A 20,773-nucleotide genomic window follows, 5' to 3' on the forward strand; every position below is an offset into this window, starting at 1 on the left:
GTAGTTAGGTATATTTGGAAACTCCTGGGTCATGTAGTAATGTGATAAGCCAAAGCATGATTTAACTTGACAGCAACCAGGCAAAACTGAAATATTAGTTTTGAATGGAGTTGGCCTTGAAAGGGTAAGAGTTTTCCCAATGCCTGGCAGATCTAGAAATTGAGATATTTGTCTATTATAGCTTTGTTAAAAGCATTGCACCCAATGATGACATTCAAAGAATGTGAACAGGTGGGTGCAGAAGGGGTAAAACCGTATTATTATTGAAAGGCAGTTCAGAAAGAGATGACTATAATTAGACTGAATGAAGGTTTGTTTGACAAGGCTGCACAGAGCAGTAGGAGGGATCTGTTTTCAGAGAAGGGGTAATGTTAGGGATGGACGTGAAGAAGTAGCGATCAGCAAGATTGACATGACATGTGCTGGGAACACCACTGGCTTCTTCCCAAAAGTATCATTGACTCATCGTAACAAGTGCTGAAGCTCCCAGAAGAGTTTAGTGCAGCCAGGATCCACAGTCCTGGGTTTGCTTGTGTACACTTGATACAAGGGAGAGGAGCTGTGATGGAGATCATTTAGTCAGACTTGCAGAACAGAACATACAAGCATGGGTAGCGACGACCATATCCTCATCACCTTGTCCGGAGAAGGTCCCTGGGGCTTCAGACTACATGGGGGTGCAGAGAAGAGCTTACCTCTTCTTGTGTCAAAGGTAAGGACCTGTTATCAGGAATGCCACCACAAGGCCAAGTGGCTGCACTCACTGACACCTCATCAGGTTACTATCTTATAAAAAAAAATCAGCCTGAGAGTCTAATTATTATTACATTCTGCAAAATGTATTCCATGTCCTTTATCATGTAGAATTTTCCATGTTTAATTTTTTTGCCTTCACAATTCTAGTGGTCGTACTGGTATGTTTTAGATGTTCCGTACCTATCTGTACCATATTTGTGGCTTGTATGAGATATACCTTAATGCTTAGTCACTTAGAAATGTTATAGCACAAGAATACTGCCAAGAGGAAGCCAGTTAATGGCACCATCTGCTAAGGAGACATATTGTAATCTGCAATTAAGCTGTGTTGCTCCAGTTTTACACTGCATTTTATATTTACCATACTTGAAGCATAAATATTGCTGATGATGCATTGCTGTCAGATTATCACTGCCACATGGCATCATATTTTGCAAGGTCAAGACCAGTAGTAAGGAAAAGCAAGCATTCTACTCGTATTGCACAAGTGGTCTCTCTCACTGCGTAGTCTATTAAAATTTCTAGGTTAACTACTCTATGAAAAAAAATTTCCATTGTTAAAATGAATATATTCAACATTTATACTGAATTCAAGTGTTTTAGAACAGGAGACCTGTTGATATTTTAACCCCTGTTCACATTTGAGTATGAGTGTGGCCAAGTGATTAAGAGTTTTTTTTTGCATGTTATTGTTTTTCAAGTACAGGAACAGAATTGCATGGTTTTTTTTTGCCCCATAGACTTTTACACCCCGGCCACATCAGGTGCGACTTAGCACGCAATTTGCATGCCCTGCGACTTGCAAATCATATGACAAGTCGCACCGTATTGTCCACTATTAGAGCGGTCATATCGGTGCTTGGTTGGAGCCGCACCAATTTCTAAAGTAGTACATGCACTACTTTTGTTGCGATTTGCATAGACATCTGTGTCAGATGTCTTGCAAATCGCAACTTAAATCGGCAGGTCACCCGATTTTGAAATCGTGCGACTTCACTGTAAGTCGCACGATTTCAGAATTGGTTTTGATGTGACCGGGGGGTTAAAGAGAACACCAGAAAACACATAAACATGCAATTTTCAGGCACTCCTATTAAAGCCTATGGGTCAAAAAACATGTGATTATGCCTCCAAAGAAGCTCATGCACTTTTTTGAGTGTTCAGTGTGAACAAAACCATCGAGGATAATAGGATTCTTTTTTTAACAGTTGCGTTTATTGAATTGAACAAAATCAGAACAAAGCAAGGTACATGATAATAGGATTCTTCAACTTGAATGTTTACATGCTTCGTAAAACATACAACAAAACTCTCAGGTGTGAATAAGTGTGTTTCATGTTACAAATCACGTCACTTTCTCTACTTGTCCTGGTGACCATTATCACCAAAGCAGAAGGTGACAAGAAATCTAAAATGTTACAGTTGTCATCAGAACAGGAAGTGATTGGAAATCTTCAGAAAGGGAAGCCTGTTTTAGTGACAACTGTCTAAGTTGGGATTTCCCCTGCTTGGAACTGATTTGTTATAATTTCCTGTTGTTGAAGGTGTGCTTACTTTGAATACCTAATTACGTGCAGGAAAATGTGCAAAAAAAGAAAAAAAAACAACAAAAAAAGAAAAAGGATTTTACTTTGTAAACAAGTGGATCATTGACAATAACACTGCTTCACACTAAATATTCTCTACTCATTCAGTAGGTCATATTGCAAGTACTTCAGTATTGCGACTAGGAGGAGTAAAGCATAACCACTAAATGTGTAAGTAGGAAGCAGTGCCTGCATATAATGAACAAATATGGCTGCCCCCATGTAAATACAAGGTAAACAATGTTTTTAAAATATAACATGTAGACAGGAAAGCTTGCACTCAGACGATCCCTTATTTACTGTGCATGTTTATCTAAAAAAATTAAAGACTATACATTCCCCTTAAAAGAAGTTAATTCATGGCCACAAAGTATAATTTTGACTGAAGCGAACAAAATGCATTTTTGTTTAATTGAAAAGGCTAAATCTTGGTCCATTTGCCATCATAGCATCTTGTTATGTCTGATGATCTTGTGTCCCGCTCTTTTTTAACTTTTCAATAAAACTTACAGTCTTCTGTCACAACCTGGGCAATTCAAACTGAGTTTTTGATGAGAAAATGTAAAAGGAAAATCATACACTAAAATCAGCGTATCCACAGATATGGGCATTCAGATCATGAGGAAAGATAGCTGTGACATCATTTAACTCCCAATGGAGAATACTTGTGACATCATTCAATTTATGCAGAAGGATAACTCCAACTTAATTCAGATAATGAGGAATAATAGAAATTAAATAATTTTGATACAAAGAATTGCTGTGCCATCATTCAGTTTATGAGCCAGGATATTTTTGACATCATGAAGCTTATTAGGGAGGATAGTTGTAACATCATTAAGCTTATGAAGAAGGATAGTTGTGACACCATTCATCTCATAAGGTAGGAAGCTGTCAAATTGTTTATCTCATGAGGGCAGATAGATGTGGCATCATTTAGCTCATTACGGAGAAGAGCCATGAAATAATTCAGCTAATGAATGATAGCTGTGACACCATTCAGCTCAATTAAGAATTGCTGTGACATCAGTAATCTCATAAGGTATGAAAACTGTGAAACTATTTAGCTCATGAAGTAACTATAGCTAGATGTGACATCATTAAGCTCATGAAGAGGGACAGCTGTGACATCATGTATCTTGCAAAGTAGTGTAGCACTCCTCGTGTTTAGGTAGGAGGAGCTAGTTAGTTTTTTGTTTGGACGAGGTTGAGTAGCAGCTTGGGATGAGTCAGCCAGGTTACTCTAGGTCAGGGCTGAGGGCTCTGCAGGTTAGTTCCCTGATACCTCTCCCTGCTCTGGAAGCTTGAGATGTTTGTGGAAAGCAATGGGTGGGGGTGAGGAGGGGCTGATCTTAATGCTCAATGAACTCTGTCCAATTCCCAAGCAGGAGGCTTGGCATGGGGTCAGGGCGGCCCTTAAGTATGAGAGAACCGGATCAGCAGGGGAGTAGTGTGTAAGGTGGAAGATGGAGTTAAGGCTGGACTGTGGAGTCTGGGAGGGGGCCCAAGAGAGGGGCCTACCTACAGGCAGTAGCTGATAGGAGGATATCTCTGCCTCATCATCCCCAGAGAGAGGACAGCCTGTGCAGAAGGGAAGGACCCAGCCCAGCGTAAGGCCTGAAGGTAGACACCTACCCACCAAGCTCACAGGAGGGACACAAAGAAGAATCCTGCGCCCCCTAGGTGAAGAAGGAAGTCAGGCAGAAAAAAAATCTGTGACATCAAGCAGCTTATGAGGAAGGATAGCTGTGATGTCATTCATCTCTCATGGAAGGACAGCTGTGACATCAAGCAGCTTATGAGGAAGGATAGCTGTGATGTCATTCATCTCTCACGGAAGGACAGCTGTGACATCAAGCAGCTTATGAGGAAGGATAGCTGTGATGTCATTCATCTCTCATGGAAGGACAGCTGTGACATCAAGCAGCTTATGAGGAAGGATAGCTGTGATGTCATTCATCTCATGAGAAAGGTTATCGGTTAGATTATTCAGCAGCCCTATAATGAGCAGATGTCCTATGCTGGTAAACTATGAGTGAGAGTCATACATTTATTTACATACACTGCACAAATAATTTTGGAATCTCTTGGATATCCTTCCAGCACAATGAAGGTTTCTCTTTTTAACAGCTGCAAAGCATGATATGCATATACTGTAAGTCATCTATAAACAGGATGATGAATAACAAGACATTCTTGTTGCATAAAAAAATGATTTGCCTTCTAACACAGTGTTAGAAAACCCCCCATTCAGTGGTGCTCCCTATGGGTCATTACAAGTGAAAAGGAATTAGTAAACATGAGCCCCAATTTTTTTTCACTGCATTGACTTTGTTAATTCCCACTTAGGCATGTTTTTGAGGCTTTCTACCAATCAGAGGTTGCTTTTGAGGTACAATCTACAAGTGTGATTTGTTCGAACAGAGAAACATGGGTCCTAAAACATTAGGGGCCAATTTTCATTTTTTTCAGGGCATCTACAGTATATTTTTAAACTGACTTCACTTAAAGTTGTGGCATGGAGGGACATTAGGTGAGGCTGATGTGTTGAAATCTGTCATCTATACATCCATCCCCATTCCCCTGTTCATCTTTACTAGTACCTATGTAGTAATTTCCTGGAAAATGACAACCAAAAAGAGTAATTGTAAGAAGAATACAGAGAAATATGTGGATAATCATGGCTGAGATCGAATTCTAGTTGTCTGGCTTTACTACTACCTAAATCACACACCCAGAACACTAAGCGAAGTCTTGATCTGCATTTTGACGTAAAATGTACTGAATTCGGAGACTCGTCATGACAGTCAGGTAACTAATTTTGAGGAAAGAGATCAGCAGTGGCAGTCTGTATAGTTCTGCAGCATTGGTTTCCCTAAAATAGGATTGGCTAAGCAGAAGCATGGAGATAAATGATATATCCATATCAGCATCACCTCACCTGGTCTCTTCAACCTGATTTCCTCACTATTAGGCCTAAGGCTGGTCATATACTATACAATTTTCTGTCCAATTTCTGCCCAATTTCCTTTAGATTTACCTTCAACTGTGTAGTGCAAGGGCCTGCCTAATTGGATACAACTGAAAGTGCTATGTGGGTTTGACCTCCTATTATATGGTATTTGGTAAATCTAAAACAAAAATCTCAAGAAAATTGAATAATGTATGGCCAGCATTATTCACACTGCTATAAAAATGTTACTGATATTATTACACGTGTTTTCTAGGAGAATAGTTCCTGTGTAATGATCAGTAAAACATTTGTGTAATAGATACATTTAAATGCGTAAAGATGCATATGCATACATAATTTTTTAAATGATAATTTATTTTCCCTTTGTTTAGACTTCATTTATGTGCTTACAAATGCATATAGCTGTACATATGTTTAAATGTGTAAACGTGTAAAGTGCATGTTCTTAGACACAGATTTTAGATTCTATTGCAGCCATAGACGGGTCGAAAACCGTCCGTTTTAAAAAAAAAAAAACCCCGAAAAATCGGTCGTTCAATAGGCCGACGTTACCACCAATGGTAAAAAAAATCGTCCGATTTTCGTCTCGTCTATGGCCAGCATTTAATTACTTCTGCAGAGAGCTCCGCTATTATATTTGACATGAAAAAGTCTTGCGGTTGCAACAATGTATCTATTTGTATCCATTTCGGATACAGATGTTTTTAATCGGATACAAATAGAAACATTGTTGAAACCGCAAGACTTTTTCATGTCAAATATAATAGCGGACTGGAATTCTTATTCTTCTTTTTCTTCTTCTTCTTCTTCTTTTTCTTCTACTTGCAGGTCACGGCTCCTGCGCAGATTTTTTATCGGTAAAACGATCGGCCGATTTGCCCATCATTGCCGGGAAAATCGGCCGATCGGCAAAGTCAGCCGATTTTTTTTCCAACTTTACAGATAAAAAAAATGTGCCAAAACCCCGAAAAACAGCTGACCAATTAACCCATTAACGGTGCGAAAATTTTCAACCCGTCTATGGCCTGCATATGTTACAGATCTGAAAGCAGCTCATATTTATGCACCTGTGTGAATGGCTTCATTGAAAACAATGCAGCTGCATTCAGATCCATAATCAAAAAGCACTGGTATATACATTTTTAATGGCTGTATGAATGAAGCCTTAAAAATAAGAAGATGATGTCTCTGACCAGTATATCATGCATCAGAGAATATTTAATCATCCATTCCAGAAGTGTAACTTCTGAAATAAAAAATACTTTTCAAAGAAGAGGGGATATTTGTGGCATGCCAATACTCACTACCAATATATAGATAAAATCACAGATTTCTTTTTTCTTTTTCATATAGAGGTGTTTACAAACTCTCTTAATTAAAGATCTTGAACAGATCCATAATGATATCAATACTGCATATATGTAGAAGCATGCCAATTTCAAAGAGTTTCTTCAAAGTCCACTTTTGATACACATGCAGTTCATGTGAAAAAGATGATCTATTGTTATGGATGAAATAGATTGTTCCTAAAACAACATTGTTAAGTCCTTTGAACAGTTGATACATGATGCCATAAAGAACCTCTTCAAAATGGTGTCAGAGCAGGGAAGTCAATTCAGCAGTCAGGGAAAAAAGAGAGGTTAGGATGTCCCCCTAGGAAAAAATCCCTCTCAGAGCCATTCACTGACCACATGAAGAAAGAGCCTAGCAAGTTCTCATTGAGAAACAGTGTGACTTCTGAGGTACAGTATGTTTTTATTCAGCTAAAAAATACCTGCAGGTTTACTAAAATAATGGTTTGTTGACAATGGTTTGTGGCCAATAAGAAGGCTTCTCTCTCTGTCGAATTTTTTTGCATAGGAACTCACAAAAGTCAGGTGGACAGGAACAGAATTGGGAATTATGGCTGGGAGATCCCTCTACTACAGTATCCAAGAAGCCTACCTATGTCCACCTATTAATAAATCATCATTGTTACTATATAAGGCAAAATAGAATATAAAAATCCATCAACAGTATATCCTGATGGATATCTGAATGATTGTGTTTATTTACATGCAAACCATGCATTAAAATTTTAAGCTGCAAAATTTGGTTTCTCCTCCTTTATGTATGCAATACCAGAGCAGGAATATTCCACCCAAATATATAGAGAAGCTAGAGAGGATCACTGGCTCCCTAATTGGTGTTGGTATGTTTTATTGCTCTCCTGTGGAACACCTGCTATTTAAGACACCATCATGTGTATGACCAACTAAAACTTTTCAAGACTTTGGAATGGCCTATGACACACAGTTGTCTGTGGGACATGCTCAGAAATCTCTACACACCAAATTCTCAGAAGGAGCATGGTCAGAAATTGACCAACTGGCATTCGAGGCACCTGTACCAACTGCATGTGTAAGTAACAAACAGCTTTTAGAACTATGGCATCACCTATGGTACCGAACTGCATAGGAAAATTCAATCAAACAACATGTCCAAGAAGTTGAGACTTCAAAACATTTGTCCAATAGAATGAAGAAGATGTCATCATGCAATGAGTTTACTGGCTTTGGTAAGACTGCTCATTTGAAGTAAGGCTCCCCTTTGCTGTGTAGCAAGAAAGTGACTCAAAGAATCCAATTGTTTTTGTAATTTTTGGTATGATCATAGAGAACAGCCAACAACACGTTTTGGAGGCTAGCACAATCCCTCTTCATTATGGCTTAAGTGGACTTAATGGGACAGATTACCAGACAGATCTGTAATAGCCTGTGCGGTTTGAAATAGCATGGATGGACGAGTCCCCTCGCAGGGCTGTTTTTAAACAGAACAAGCTATTCTCACAGGTAGCAGTTAAAAGGTTGAAGACAAACCATTTACCACTGACAGGGATGCTTACAATGATCATCTTTTGTTTATTTATGTAAAACCTTTATCTCAAAGGGAACAAAATTGTTTGCTAGAACTGCTTATAAATTGCTAGCTGCACCTGCAATTTGTTGTTGTGTCGAAATCTGCTAAAATGCTGCTGTCCAAATGTGCCCCCTGTGCTCCTTCATCCAGAATGGTGGCACTCTAATACAGGAGGTGTGTTACTGGCCACATCACTGGATGAAAACAGAGTAAAAAAGGCCTAAACAAGAAAATGATTGCAGACACCACATCTAATGATTGGTAAGCTGCAATATATTTTTGGTTTTGGGTTTAATACTGCTGTAAGAAATAGACTTTTAGCGAGCCAGCAGGTCATACATTAGAATTGCCTCTGAAAGATGTTAACAGTGTATTGGCAATATAAAGTATGACTAAAGGCAAAACATTTTTTTTTTTGGATAGCGTGGAGAGGGATTAGAATGCTTGTCAGTTTTTATTGCGGTCTGTGCCCTCATTACAGAGATGAAAGTAAAAGAAAATCCCAAATTTTGGGTTGTCCCCAGAAAAGTAATAGAGGGGAAAATCTTGGGGACACTAGTTCTGGTTACCTGGGGGTCCCCAAGAAATTCCCTTAATTTTCAGGGATTTCCTCTCACTTCCTGTTTAACTATGGAACCTGAAGGGAAGGAAAATCTCTGCAATGGTCCTGGTCCTAGCGCCCGCGTGTTAGTGCGGTTTGGCAATCTGCGCATGCACAGAGCTATGCGCCGTGGCGATCCCTGACAAGGAGGATGCAGAACCCCTGACCTCTCTCTGGACAGTGCTAATTGCCCCTGTGCTGATCACATGCACTCTCCCAAGAAAAAAACAAAACCTCTCAAACAATACACACCAAACTGAGCATGTGCATGTGACTATGGATTCAGTCTGTATCAGGTGGTCATTTCAACAAGAGGAGGGGCAGAGAAGAAAGGATCAAACAGCCTTTTTACAGAATGCAGAGGATTAACCCCTTAGGTTCCACCTGTGAGTATAACAAACATTATTTACTGCATATACAGACTGATTTCACTGTTGTGGGTTTAGTAACAGTTTAAAGTCAGGATCCACCCCAGAGTCTGGAGTGGCATCTGGCTCAGCCTCTCAGCGGGAGGAGGGGGCAGAACGGCTGTGAGAACTCATGTCATGTGATCGCTGAGTTCTCACACTTAGAGCCTGCGTGGGACAGATGCAGGATCAGATTGATGCTGCATCCACCTAGGTAAGTATGATTTAAAGAAAAAAATCCTATGCTTCTCTTTTAAGTCACACTGCCTCTGATCGCTTGCCTTCTTCCCATAATGCATCCTGATGCCATCTCTTCCCTATGTAAGTGTTGCGCACACACCTGGCCATTCACATGATGTAAAGGGAATTGTAATTTATCAGATCAGGCCACCATCTTCCATTGCTCCCTTGGTCCAATTCTGATTCTACAATATGCCCATTGTAGACATTGTGGCTATAGATATGAGTCAGCATGGGCACCCTGACTAGTGTTCAGCTACACAGCCCTATTCACAATAAACTGTGATGCACTGTGGGCGAGATTTACTAAAGCTGGTTCACTCAGAATCTGGTGCACCTGTGCATAGCAGCCAATCAGCTTCTAATCTTAGCTTGTTCAATGAAGCTTTGGCAATATAATCTGGAAGCTGATTGGTTTCTATGCAGAAGTGCACTTGATTTTGTATTCTCCAGCTTTAGTAAATAAACCCCTTCTGACACCTTTCTGTTGGGAGCAGCATGAACTTTTTCAGCAATTTGAATTACAGTAGCTCTTCTTTTAGATCAGATTGCACGGGCCAGCCTTCGCTCTCCTCTGGCATTAGTGAGCCTTGGCCAGGGGCAGACTGACAACTCATGGGGCCCCCGGGCAATAGGGGATCATGGGGCCCCTGTGTACTTGCCCAAAGGCTTTTTTGAGTTTGGGCAAGGACATAGGGGCCCCATGATCCCCTATTGCCCGGGGGCCCCATGAGTTGTCAGTCCGCCCCTGCGCTCAAGCACTAAATGCACCTAGCGTTAACATGCTTTTAGATGTTTTTACACACTTTTGCAAGCGTCAAGTATTTTTTCTGCCAAAACTTTGCTGCTCTTAGATGCATTGGCAGTAGGTTTTTTTCTGCCTTTAAAAGCCCCTGCTACTAAATGCTGCTAAAAGTCTGTGTGTGCATGGGCACATAGGGGCAGATTTTACTAAAACCGATGCACATAGGATCTGGTGCAGCTCTGCATAGTAACCAATCAGCTTCCAGGTTTTATTGTCATAGCCTAAATCAGGGGTTTCCATACTTTCTAAACAAAGAGCCAGTATACAGTCCTTCATATTGTGGGGGGGGGGGGGGGCAGACTGAGGCCAATGGAAGTATAAAATGTCCTGATGGCAGTGGGAGTAGACAATGCCTCATTGTTGGTGTCAGTGGTGGAAATAGTGCCCCATTGTTGGTGTCATTAGGAGGAATATTGCCTCTTCATTGATGTCACTGGGAAGAATAGTTCCCCATTGTTGGTGTCAGTGGGAAGAATTGCGCCCCGTTGTTGGTGTCATTGTGAAGAAGTGCGCTCGTTGTTGGTGTCCTTGGAAAGAATTGCGCCCCATCTTTGGTGTCATTGGAAAGAATTGTGCCCCACTGTTGGTGTAATTGGTAGGAATTGTGCTCCATTTTTGGTGTCATTGGGAAGAATTGTGCCTGTACACTGGTGTTAGGGGGAGGACATATACCCAACTGTTGGTGTCAGAGGATGGAATAGTGTCCCAAGGGCCAGATAAAAGCAAGCAAAGGGCCATAACTGTTTGGAGACCACTGGCCTAAATGAATAAACTGAAGTTAGCAGCTGATTGGTTACTATGCACAGTTGTACCAGATTCTGAGTGCACCAGTTTTAGTAAATCCCCCCCATAGGCTAACATGCAGGAGAGTTTAGCGGGTAGGAAAAAAAAACACCAGGCACCCCTAGAAGCAGATGCAAAAACATCCAGTGTACATGACGCCTACTTGTCAGTGGCCATACTGCTATGGTTGATCTGCCTGCCTTATAGTAAAAAAGGCATAATATGTATGTCAAAAACGTCCTTAATTGTTTGTTGGGCATCATTCAACTCAAAAGAGGACTATCACTGGACTTCAGAGAGTTGAGTCTTCATGTGACAGAGCCAAAGAGGAGGTATTTTTTTAACTAAAATTTTTTGTTAGGCCCCATGCACACAGGGCTTTAACAAAAAACCTCTTTTACAAGCATTTGGCATTTATTTGTCAGCCTGTAAAAGCGCCTTTATGTTAGCCTATGCGTCCATGCACACATAGGAATTTACAAGGGTATTAGAAGAGGAGCATTAACAGGATGAGAAAAAAAAATCTTCACCAGCACGTTCAGAAGGGGAGCTTTTAAGCAGAAAAAAACACCTGACAAGTGTAAATGCATCTAAACACATCTAAATGCACTTAAATGCTAGATGCATTTATTTCAGTGGTTCTCAACCTGTGGGTCGCGACCCCTTTGGGGGTCGAACAACCCTTTCACAGGGGTCACCTAAGACCATCGGAAAACACATATTTCCAATGTGTAAGAGCAGCTACTGTGTAGAAAGCAGCTGCTGTGTTGAAAGCAGCTACTCTTTTAAAAGCAGCTACTGTGTAGAAGGCAGCAGTATTGGAGGTAAAACGACACTTCATGAATTATAATTACTGGGTAAATAATGTTATGGTTGGAGGCAGGGGCGGACTGGCCATTTGGAAACTTGGGCACTGCCGGAGGGCCCGGGGTCAGTGGGGGGCCCCATGAGATGCTCCTGGTACCTTTTTTCATAGGCTTTTTTGAGTTTGGGCAAGGACACAGCGGCCCCATGATCCCCTATTGCCCCCTGGTTGGGGGTCACCACAACATGAGGAACTGTATTAAAGGGTCGCGGCATTAGGAAGGTTGAGAACCACTGATTTATTTGTTTGTTTGTTCATTCCAATAACCAGAATAAATTAATATTTGCCCCAATGGAATCTATTAACACTCAAATGCTTGACTCACCTGAACACATGTGCAACAAGCAGCTTTAGGCTCGTTTTTTAAGCAGCTTTCTCCTACCAGGAGTAAAAGGCATTTAGAATAGAAATGCCCTGTGTGCATGGAGATGTAAAAATAGAAATATGACCTCCCACTAAAATAAAATATGTATGCACTTAATTATTCACTTGATTATAATTCTCTTAGGTCCCATGCAAAGTCCAGCAAATACCTGTTGAGCTTGTCAGTGAAGTTCTTCTACTGTAGCTTTCTGTAATGGTGTGACAACAATGTTGCATTGCTCCTGAATTCAGAGTTGAGTTGTCACTCTCATTTAGGCTGTGTCTGCTTGCTCTGCTTGCTGGAATGAAAAAATATTGTAGGAGTGAGGAAAGGAGCATGTGAGAAACAGATGAAAAAGTAATTGGCTCAGTCAGGGAAGGTAAAAGATTTTTTTATTTACTTTGTGAGGCTTGTGCATAACTGGATTTTGCATTTATTTAGACACCGAGGGCTAGTTCACACTGGATCACGGTGCCTTGAATGTGTTGCCCTTGTGAGACACTAGCAGGTGCCGTTAGATTTATTGCATCTCACAAACTCAACTCGAGTTTGCGGCCATGTGGTTTGGTGTGCCACAGCCGGAAAAAGTAGTGCTAGCACTACTTTTTCCTATTCAGATACGTTTGACAAACCATTGAAATGAATAGATGGTCAAAACTGGAACGCGTGAGACTTCATGGGAATGCACGCATGCTAGTATGAACCAGCCCTCATACAGGAGCCTTCAGTTGTAAATTGTCCACTGATGTAACGAAACCGCCCTGTGAAATGCTATGCGACCTTAGCCGGAGTAGATGTAGATAGGAAGTGGCTGCAAAGAGGCCGCAGGAAATTAGTAGCACTGAGATGCAACAACAAATTAAACAATGGTGAAAACATTATGTCATTTAAAAAGATGGTAATTGTTGATACCCATTATTTTAGCTACCAAAATAATATTGAATGTGTCCAGTTTAAATCTTTCCTCGCTGCTAAAGATGGCAAGCTTTTTAGTAAAAGGGGTTTAATAACTCAGCCTTGCCCACTTTGAATGGAGTACAGTAAAATGGAGTGCAGTAATTAGGAATTATGGCTTCTGCCTGCAGCCATCTATACAAAATCAAATGCAGTGATAGCAACCCCCTTGAGATCCAGGATACGTGCACTTGTACAGGAGAGAGTCTAGTGACTTTCTGTATTATGGTGTCGGTGCTTTGGATGAGCGGCTGACACTGCTTCCCACACACTCTCTCAGCTTTCAGCAGATGATCATTTCCAGCAGCAGAACAACATGGAGCAAACTGTTTCATAGATAAAGTTAAATGTAAATATCATATTCTTACTGGACAGTCCTAGTTATGATACCCAGTATTTTCTGATGTCATTTTTTTTTAGTTCAGTTTTTTTTTTCTATATATACTGAGCCAGCTTCTTATTTTATTATTGCTTCAACATACCACGTTTTATACAGCTTCCATTACCTTGACAAGATAGATAAAGGCACTGTGCATTGGCCAAAATCTTTTTATGTTCTGCGTAAATACGAAACCTTCATCCTGCATGAATAAAAATGTTTAATCTGTGAGGGATGCACTGTGTGTATGTATATATATATATATATATATATGTATGCACACTGTATATTTGTTGATCTGTGATTTCTAATTTTAAACTGCACACAAACACACTATACCACCAACAAATAGACAGGTATAGAATGCAAGGCGGAGTTCCAGCCATTTTGTGTTTATTAAAAGTCAGCAGCTACATTTGTATGAAGCTAACTATCCCCCATTGTTTTGGGCGATTTTTACTCTCCTGAATTAGTGGGATGCTTATAATATATCTTTCCTGGGCAGGGTGAATGTGTTAAAAATGTCAATTTTACCAAACTTACTTTATCTCTTTGAGACTCTCTCTGTGGCAATACCGCAGTCTCAACTGCGAACTCTACAGCGAGCATTTCTTAGATTTATTTAACATGCCAGAAAACCCTGAATAGCGAAAACGGTTCTTCTGACATCTAAAAATAACGGAGGCCTGGGGGTACCAGACATTATCAAATACTATTTAGCTGCTCATTTAAGACAAACATTATCATGGTTCACCCAAAAACCCCGGAACAGATGGTCAGAGATTGAACATTACGGTCATACATTTATTGATACATTTATCCGATCCACACATGTTCTTTGTTACGCCCTTCTAACTATGCATTACCCCTGTCCCCTGCCCCCCCTATGCTTGACTCTGTGAAATTCACCCTCAAAATATGGTCAACATGTGTGAAGTCTCAACAGCTGATGTCTATATGCTCTCCCCTGCTGAAAATTTTATATAATCTGGAACTCTCAGATAGCCTATCTTACCCACAGATGAGCTCTTGGGCAATCAATGGGATATTTCAACTCCGACATCTGATCAACCCGGTTTCGGGCAAGATTAGGTCATTTGAGAAGATTAGAGTGTAAAAATCCACAATACCTGAATCAGCCAGATATACCTACCTACATTTCCGACATTTTTTCCATGCCCTGACAACCACTGTAACACTAGACTGCCCCACGGATTTCGAGAGGATAGCTGCTAAAGGTCCCTCCCAACAACATCTTATCACCTCTTTATATAAACCAGTCCTCAATAACAGCTCTCTTGTTGAAAACCCTCATCATTATATGAGGAGATGGGAAGACGAACTTCAATGTCTAATCTCTTTGAAATGTTGGCAGATGATTTGGGACTCTGTTACTAAGACCTCTCGCTGTGTTGTGTATAAAGAAAATTTATATAAAATATTGATGCATTGGTACAAGACCCCTGTAGTGTTTCATGAGATTAACCCGAATCTGTCTGACAGGTGCTGGAGGTGCATGGGAGGAGTAGGCACCTTGGCGCACATTTTTTGGTTTTGTCCACAGATTACGAGTTACTGGAATAGGGTTAAATGGTCTTGGAGTATGTACTCAATATTGCCCTCCCCCTAGACCCTTTACGCTATCTTTTGGGGCTACCCTTTAGGGGTATTTCTAAACATTTTAAAAAATTGGGAGTACATATTCTGACAGCTGATAGACAGGTGATACTATGACTCTGGAAATCAGTTGATGTCCCTACACTGGATCATTTATTAAAAGCGATCTCTGAAATCAGAGAAATGGAATATCTGACGGCTCTAGTGGGTGACTACTCAGGTCATTTTCAATCTATTTGGGAACCATGGGATAATTCTCCCTTTGGTAGATCTCCTTCCTCTTCCACTCTCCCCTTCCCCCCCTTATATAGCTCAGACATCTCTTTACTCACTGAGCCCCTGACAAATAATGTAACCCAACAGTTTGCAGGTTCATGTCGCTTTATTTCCTTGCACTATGCAGTTTGCCATGCTGTATAATTATGTTCATATTTCTTTTGTTTATGTTTTCTTTTGTATAGATTGTGGTTTTTCTCAATTGCAACGTTTACACCTAAAGTGTTGTTGTATTTTCTGTTTTGAAAAAATGGGCTTTGGCCTTTAATAAAAATTTACAATTTAATAAAAAGTCAGCAGCTACAAAAACTGTAGCTGCTGACTTTTAATAAGCACACACTTACTTGTTCCAGAGTCCAGCAATGTACTCACCCGCGCTGTCCCTTCTCCTCTTCTTTCCTCCACAGCACCAGCATCTCAACTGTGGGAACCAGGCTGTGACAGCTTCACAGCCTGGTGCGCACTGCGCATGCATGAGTCGCGCTGCGCCTCCTGATTGGGCCAGCAGTCTTCTGGGACCTGAGAAAGTTCCCAGGAGACTGCTGGAGGAAGGTGGGGGCCGAACTTCCTGTCAAAAACAGGTATCCGCTCCCCCCCAAAAGGTGCCAAATATGGCAGTGGAGGGGAGAGGAGGCTAATAAGCAGAGCTTCTGCTTTTGAGTCGAACTTCACTTTAATTTGAATGTTTGTACAGAAACTCTGAAATATTGTCCATCAGAGCATTCAACCTTGCCCTCATTGCGTCAAGCTTGAAAGCCCTTACTGTAGAACTATAGAAAAAACTTTTCTTCTCATTTTGGATAGAGTAATGTAATCCCTGTCAGGTTTTTTTTTTGCCACCTGTGTCCCATTTAGAAGATTTACCTTCATTTACTGTTCCATAGCAAAAACAGGAAATGAGAGGAAATCCTGCAAATGAAGGAAATCACTTGAGGCCCTCTAGGTCACCAGAACTAGTTTTCCTCTATTACCTTTTTGGAGATAACCTAAAATGTGGGATTTTCTTTTATGTTCACTTTCCATGATAGCAGTAAATGGGACAATTAGAGAGAGTGAAGCTCCCTAATAGGGCAGAGGTAGCAATAAATACACGACAGATGTTCTAATTCCTCTCCACTCTATCCAAAAAATGGATTCCTAATAACAATTTTGTTTGGACCAAAGTGGCCAAAAGGATTACTCATTGTTTCACAAGGTTCCAGTCACTGTGTATCCAGTAATACAGTGCAGCAGCTAGTAAGGTTATCCACTCATTTCTCACTTCAGCCAATCAGTGAACGCCTTGTTCACTGATAAAGATACAAAACACACCCCGAACGGCTGATATACCACATCACTTTTCTTTTCTTCTGGCCATACAAGGGAAATGAGTATGGCTTGGTCAGAACACAGCACACATAAGAGTAGGCAGCACAAGCTGCTGAACTGTATTATACAGCGTCCAGAACCTTTTGTAACAAGGAGTAATCATTTGGGACATGCAGGTCCAAACTAAATTTTAGGGAAACCAAACATGTTTTGGCCTAAAATCGCATCCAGACCAAGATTATGGCCAGTTTAAGCCATCAATGGCTATTGACCCTGGCTGCAAAGTCCACCACCATATCTGACATCAGACACCATATCTGCTAATTTGTCAGACCAGATTAGACAAGATAGAGTATACAGGGGCAGACTGACCATTTGGAAACTCGGGCACTGCCTGAGGGCCCGGGGTCAGTAGGGGGCCCCATGAGATGCCCCTGGCACCTTTTTCATAGGCTTTTTTGAGTTTGGGCAAGGACACAGGGGCCCCATGATCCCCTATTGCCCGGGGGCCCCATGAGTTGTCAGTCCGCCCCTGTATACATATAACATCATGGAACATTGGAAACATAATTTTCAAACTGCATTGATTCGAGTTTATTGCTTCCTTCCTTATTATGATATTTCCTCATACATCATTGTGTGCTGTATGGAAGCAGATTTTGTCATACAGTCCATCCACTAATATTCATTGACTTATGCAGGTGGACATGGCTTGTGCAGTATACTGTTGACTTGGACCCCTTTCAGACAAACATTCCAATCGGGTCCACCGGTCTGTTTTTCATTCGGACTTGATCGGAGCCTCCATTCTCCTCTATGGAGCAGAGGGTGTAAACGGACATGTGTCTATTTACACCTGCCTACACCTAATCTGATCTGACCTGCAAAAAACAGACAGATGGGGATCAGCTCCCTTTCTTTCCAGCAGATCAGATCGAATGGCAGTCAAGTGAAGACGGACAGGTGGTTCATTTACATCTGACCACCTACAGAGGAGAGCGGGTTGTGTCCAGTGGTGTATTTAGGTTTTGTGCTGCCCTAGGCAACACAAAAATCATCTACCCCAGGGACACTGACCAACACCCCCCCTTCCCCCTCCCACAGAGAGAGCCTGACATTGACCAACAAGACCCCCACCCCCCACCCGGGAGACCCTTCCACTACACCCCCCCCTCCCCCGCGATAGAGAGAAAGACACTCATCTTAAAAGCTTCAGACATCCCTGGGAACGAGAGTCAGGCTTTACATACACATCAAGCAGCCCGAAGCCTCTCTTGGATACCACCTGGTTCCCATGGCGTGCATGTCCCTTCTTTCATCCCTTCATCTTGGGGTAGGTGCTGCCCCCCTGAAAAATACCGCCCTAGGCAAGTGCCTTGTTTGCCTTGTGGTAAATACGCCCCTGGTTGTGTCCCTGTCTGCTCTGCATAAGAGGAACAGACACAGATCTTTCATCATGCTCAGTGAGGGACCATTAGACAGATCCCCTGCTGAGCAAGTGGGCTTCAGGTTGAGTCAGCCCTATGTGAAAGGTGTGAAGCACTATCTTTTCTTGCACACGATGCCCATGTGTTCAATGCATCTGCATGCAGGCAGCCACATTCATGTCTTTTGGGATGCATCAGCTGCCCAGACACAGCCGTTGGTCCCAATTTGACAGCCATGCAGGTGCATGTCCCCATACGCAGTGTGTGTTTGGGGACACATACCTGCACCCACTCATCAAATTTGAACCAGCGGCTCCATCTGTGCAGTCGCTGCTTCCCAACAGACATGAATGGGACTGCCTGTACATGGATGCATGGAAAACACACGCATGCCATGCAGGGAAAAATGACCATTTGCTCAGATGTATGCATAGGTACGCCCGTGTGAAAAATGACTAAAATGTAGTCACTTTTGACAAAAGTTATATAACACCATGTTCATTGAATGTCTGAGAGATTCCTACTCATGTCTCTCTTCCATTTTTCCACAAATGGCAGACACAGCTTGTGACAAAGAGGCTGCACCTGTCTACATTGGGGAATATTGAAAGAACATCCTGAAAGTAGATCTATAACTGGATGACCTATGCCTATACAATGATTGATGTGTGGGACAGGAACCTCCCAGCTAATGATAACCCGGGTTTCTCAACAAGCAAAGGCAGACTCGTAGGCTTATCAAAAAATAAGATGTTACATTTTACACATATGTAACTGTTTGTCTACACCAGCTTATGGTATTATTATGCAATAAGCAATGCTGTGTTACACGGAAGGAATGCATCCTTATTCGTCTGAATGTGATAGCTTTACTTTGTTTATGCGTATAATTTGTTTCCATTAGCAGCTGACAATCCAAGATAGAAACCATCTTTGTTCCTGACAATCCTCAGTGACCTTGAACGGTTATATCAAACAACTGACCAACAGCCAAAAGGTTGGGTTGCTGTATGTGTTAGTCTTATGTTCTCTGTCATTTTGCAGGATCTGCTGGGCAAAATAATACTGCAAGCAATCCAGACCAGAAGATCATGGCTTTATTCACACTTTAACCTTTTTCACTTCCAGAGTAATTGTTGCATTTTTTTATGCACACATTATTTTTTTTTGTTTACAAATGATTTTATTTTTCAAGGAATAGACTGAAGAACAAAAATACTGTTTCAAACAATACGTACAGTAATAACAAAGCACAATTGTACAATTCAGAAAGGCACAATCTTGTAAGAAAGATAAGAAGAGAGAAGAAGAAAAAGAGAATAGATTGTCAGTACATGAGAAATATAAATGAGAATGTAGGTTGAATGATATATCTGTCAACAGTACACGCCAATCACCCTTCAAATGAAATGTCTTTAGTCATGTAATAAATGTCTATGAACCCTCCATGATTCACATTTTCTATCAAATAAGTGCATCATATCCAGTAGAGTATAATGAATCCGCTCCATGAGCATCACAGCATCAACTCTATGTAAAACGGAGGCCAAGGGTACAGTGATAGATTTCCAATGTAGGGCAATAGCCCACAAAGTGGAAATACAAATAGTATGTATCAATCTCATGACATCATCAGAAACCCCCGGGATACGAGCACCCAATAGACAGGACTGTATAGTCAGACGTACCGGGACACCCCGCAGTGAAGTAGCTACCTCAGATATCCTGCGCCACACCAAGGATAAAGTTGGGCAAGCCCAAAACGTATAAACCAAAGTACCGGTGAGGCCGCAACCCCGAAAACATAAGGGGGATATTTGTGGGTACAATAAATGTAGTCTTGATGGGGTATAATACCATCTAGTTAATACCTTGAGGGCAGTCTCACGGACAGAAAGGGATCTAGAACTCTTACATATGTTATCCACCATGGAATCCCAATCCTCATATGCACACATGATTTAACTAGTTGCCGACCGCAGATAGCCGAATGACGGCTGCACTGTGGCCGGCCAGTTCTGAGTGGACGTCATATGACGTCCTCCCAGAACATGCTCTCCTGCGCGCCCCAGGGTGCGCGCACCCGGTGATCTCCGTGATCGCTGTGTCCTACGGACACAGCTGATCACGTGATGTGGTAAAAGGCCAATCACAGCGGCCTTTTACCACGTGATCAGCGGTGTCCAATGACACGCTGATCAGAGGGAAATGCAAGTGCCGGTTCTCGGCTGCACTTTCCTCACGCTGTCAGATCGTGAGGAAAGTACTGCCGAGAACCGGCAGTTGTCAGAGCGGGGATCGGCACCGATCATCAGGGCACTGATGAGCAGTGCCCTGATGATCGGTGCCCAGCAGTGCCACCCGCAAGTTCCGCCCACCTGTGCCCAGCAGTGCGCCACTAGCTCCGCCCACCTGTGCCCAGCAGTGCACCCACCTGTGCCCAGCAGTGCACCCACGTGTGCCACTCTGCAGTGTCACACACCTGTGCCCAGAAGTGCCACCTACCTGTGCCCAGCAGTGCCACCCACCTGTG

The 20,773-nt window shown here is 41.8% G+C and overlaps 1 protein-coding gene across 1 annotated transcript in view; it reads left to right on the forward strand.

Moving 5' to 3' along the window:
* The first annotated feature begins 472 nt into the window (after positions 1-472).
* Positions 473-20,773, forward strand: part of SYNPO2L (synaptopodin 2 like) — a 139,275-nt gene continuing 118,974 nt past the window's right edge. The window contains exon 1 of the mRNA XM_089680196.1: positions 473-712. Within this exon, the coding sequence (XP_089536322.1) occupies positions 608-712 (105 nt within the window). The 5' untranslated portion in view covers positions 473-607. The remainder of the gene's footprint in view (positions 713-20,773) is intronic.

Source organism: Staurois parvus, unplaced genomic scaffold (assembly GCF_062004578.1).
Source record: "Staurois parvus isolate SC_StPar_1 unplaced genomic scaffold, SC_StPar_1.0 ptg000236l, whole genome shotgun sequence".
Taxonomy (NCBI): Eukaryota; Metazoa; Chordata; class Amphibia; order Anura; family Ranidae; genus Staurois; species Staurois parvus.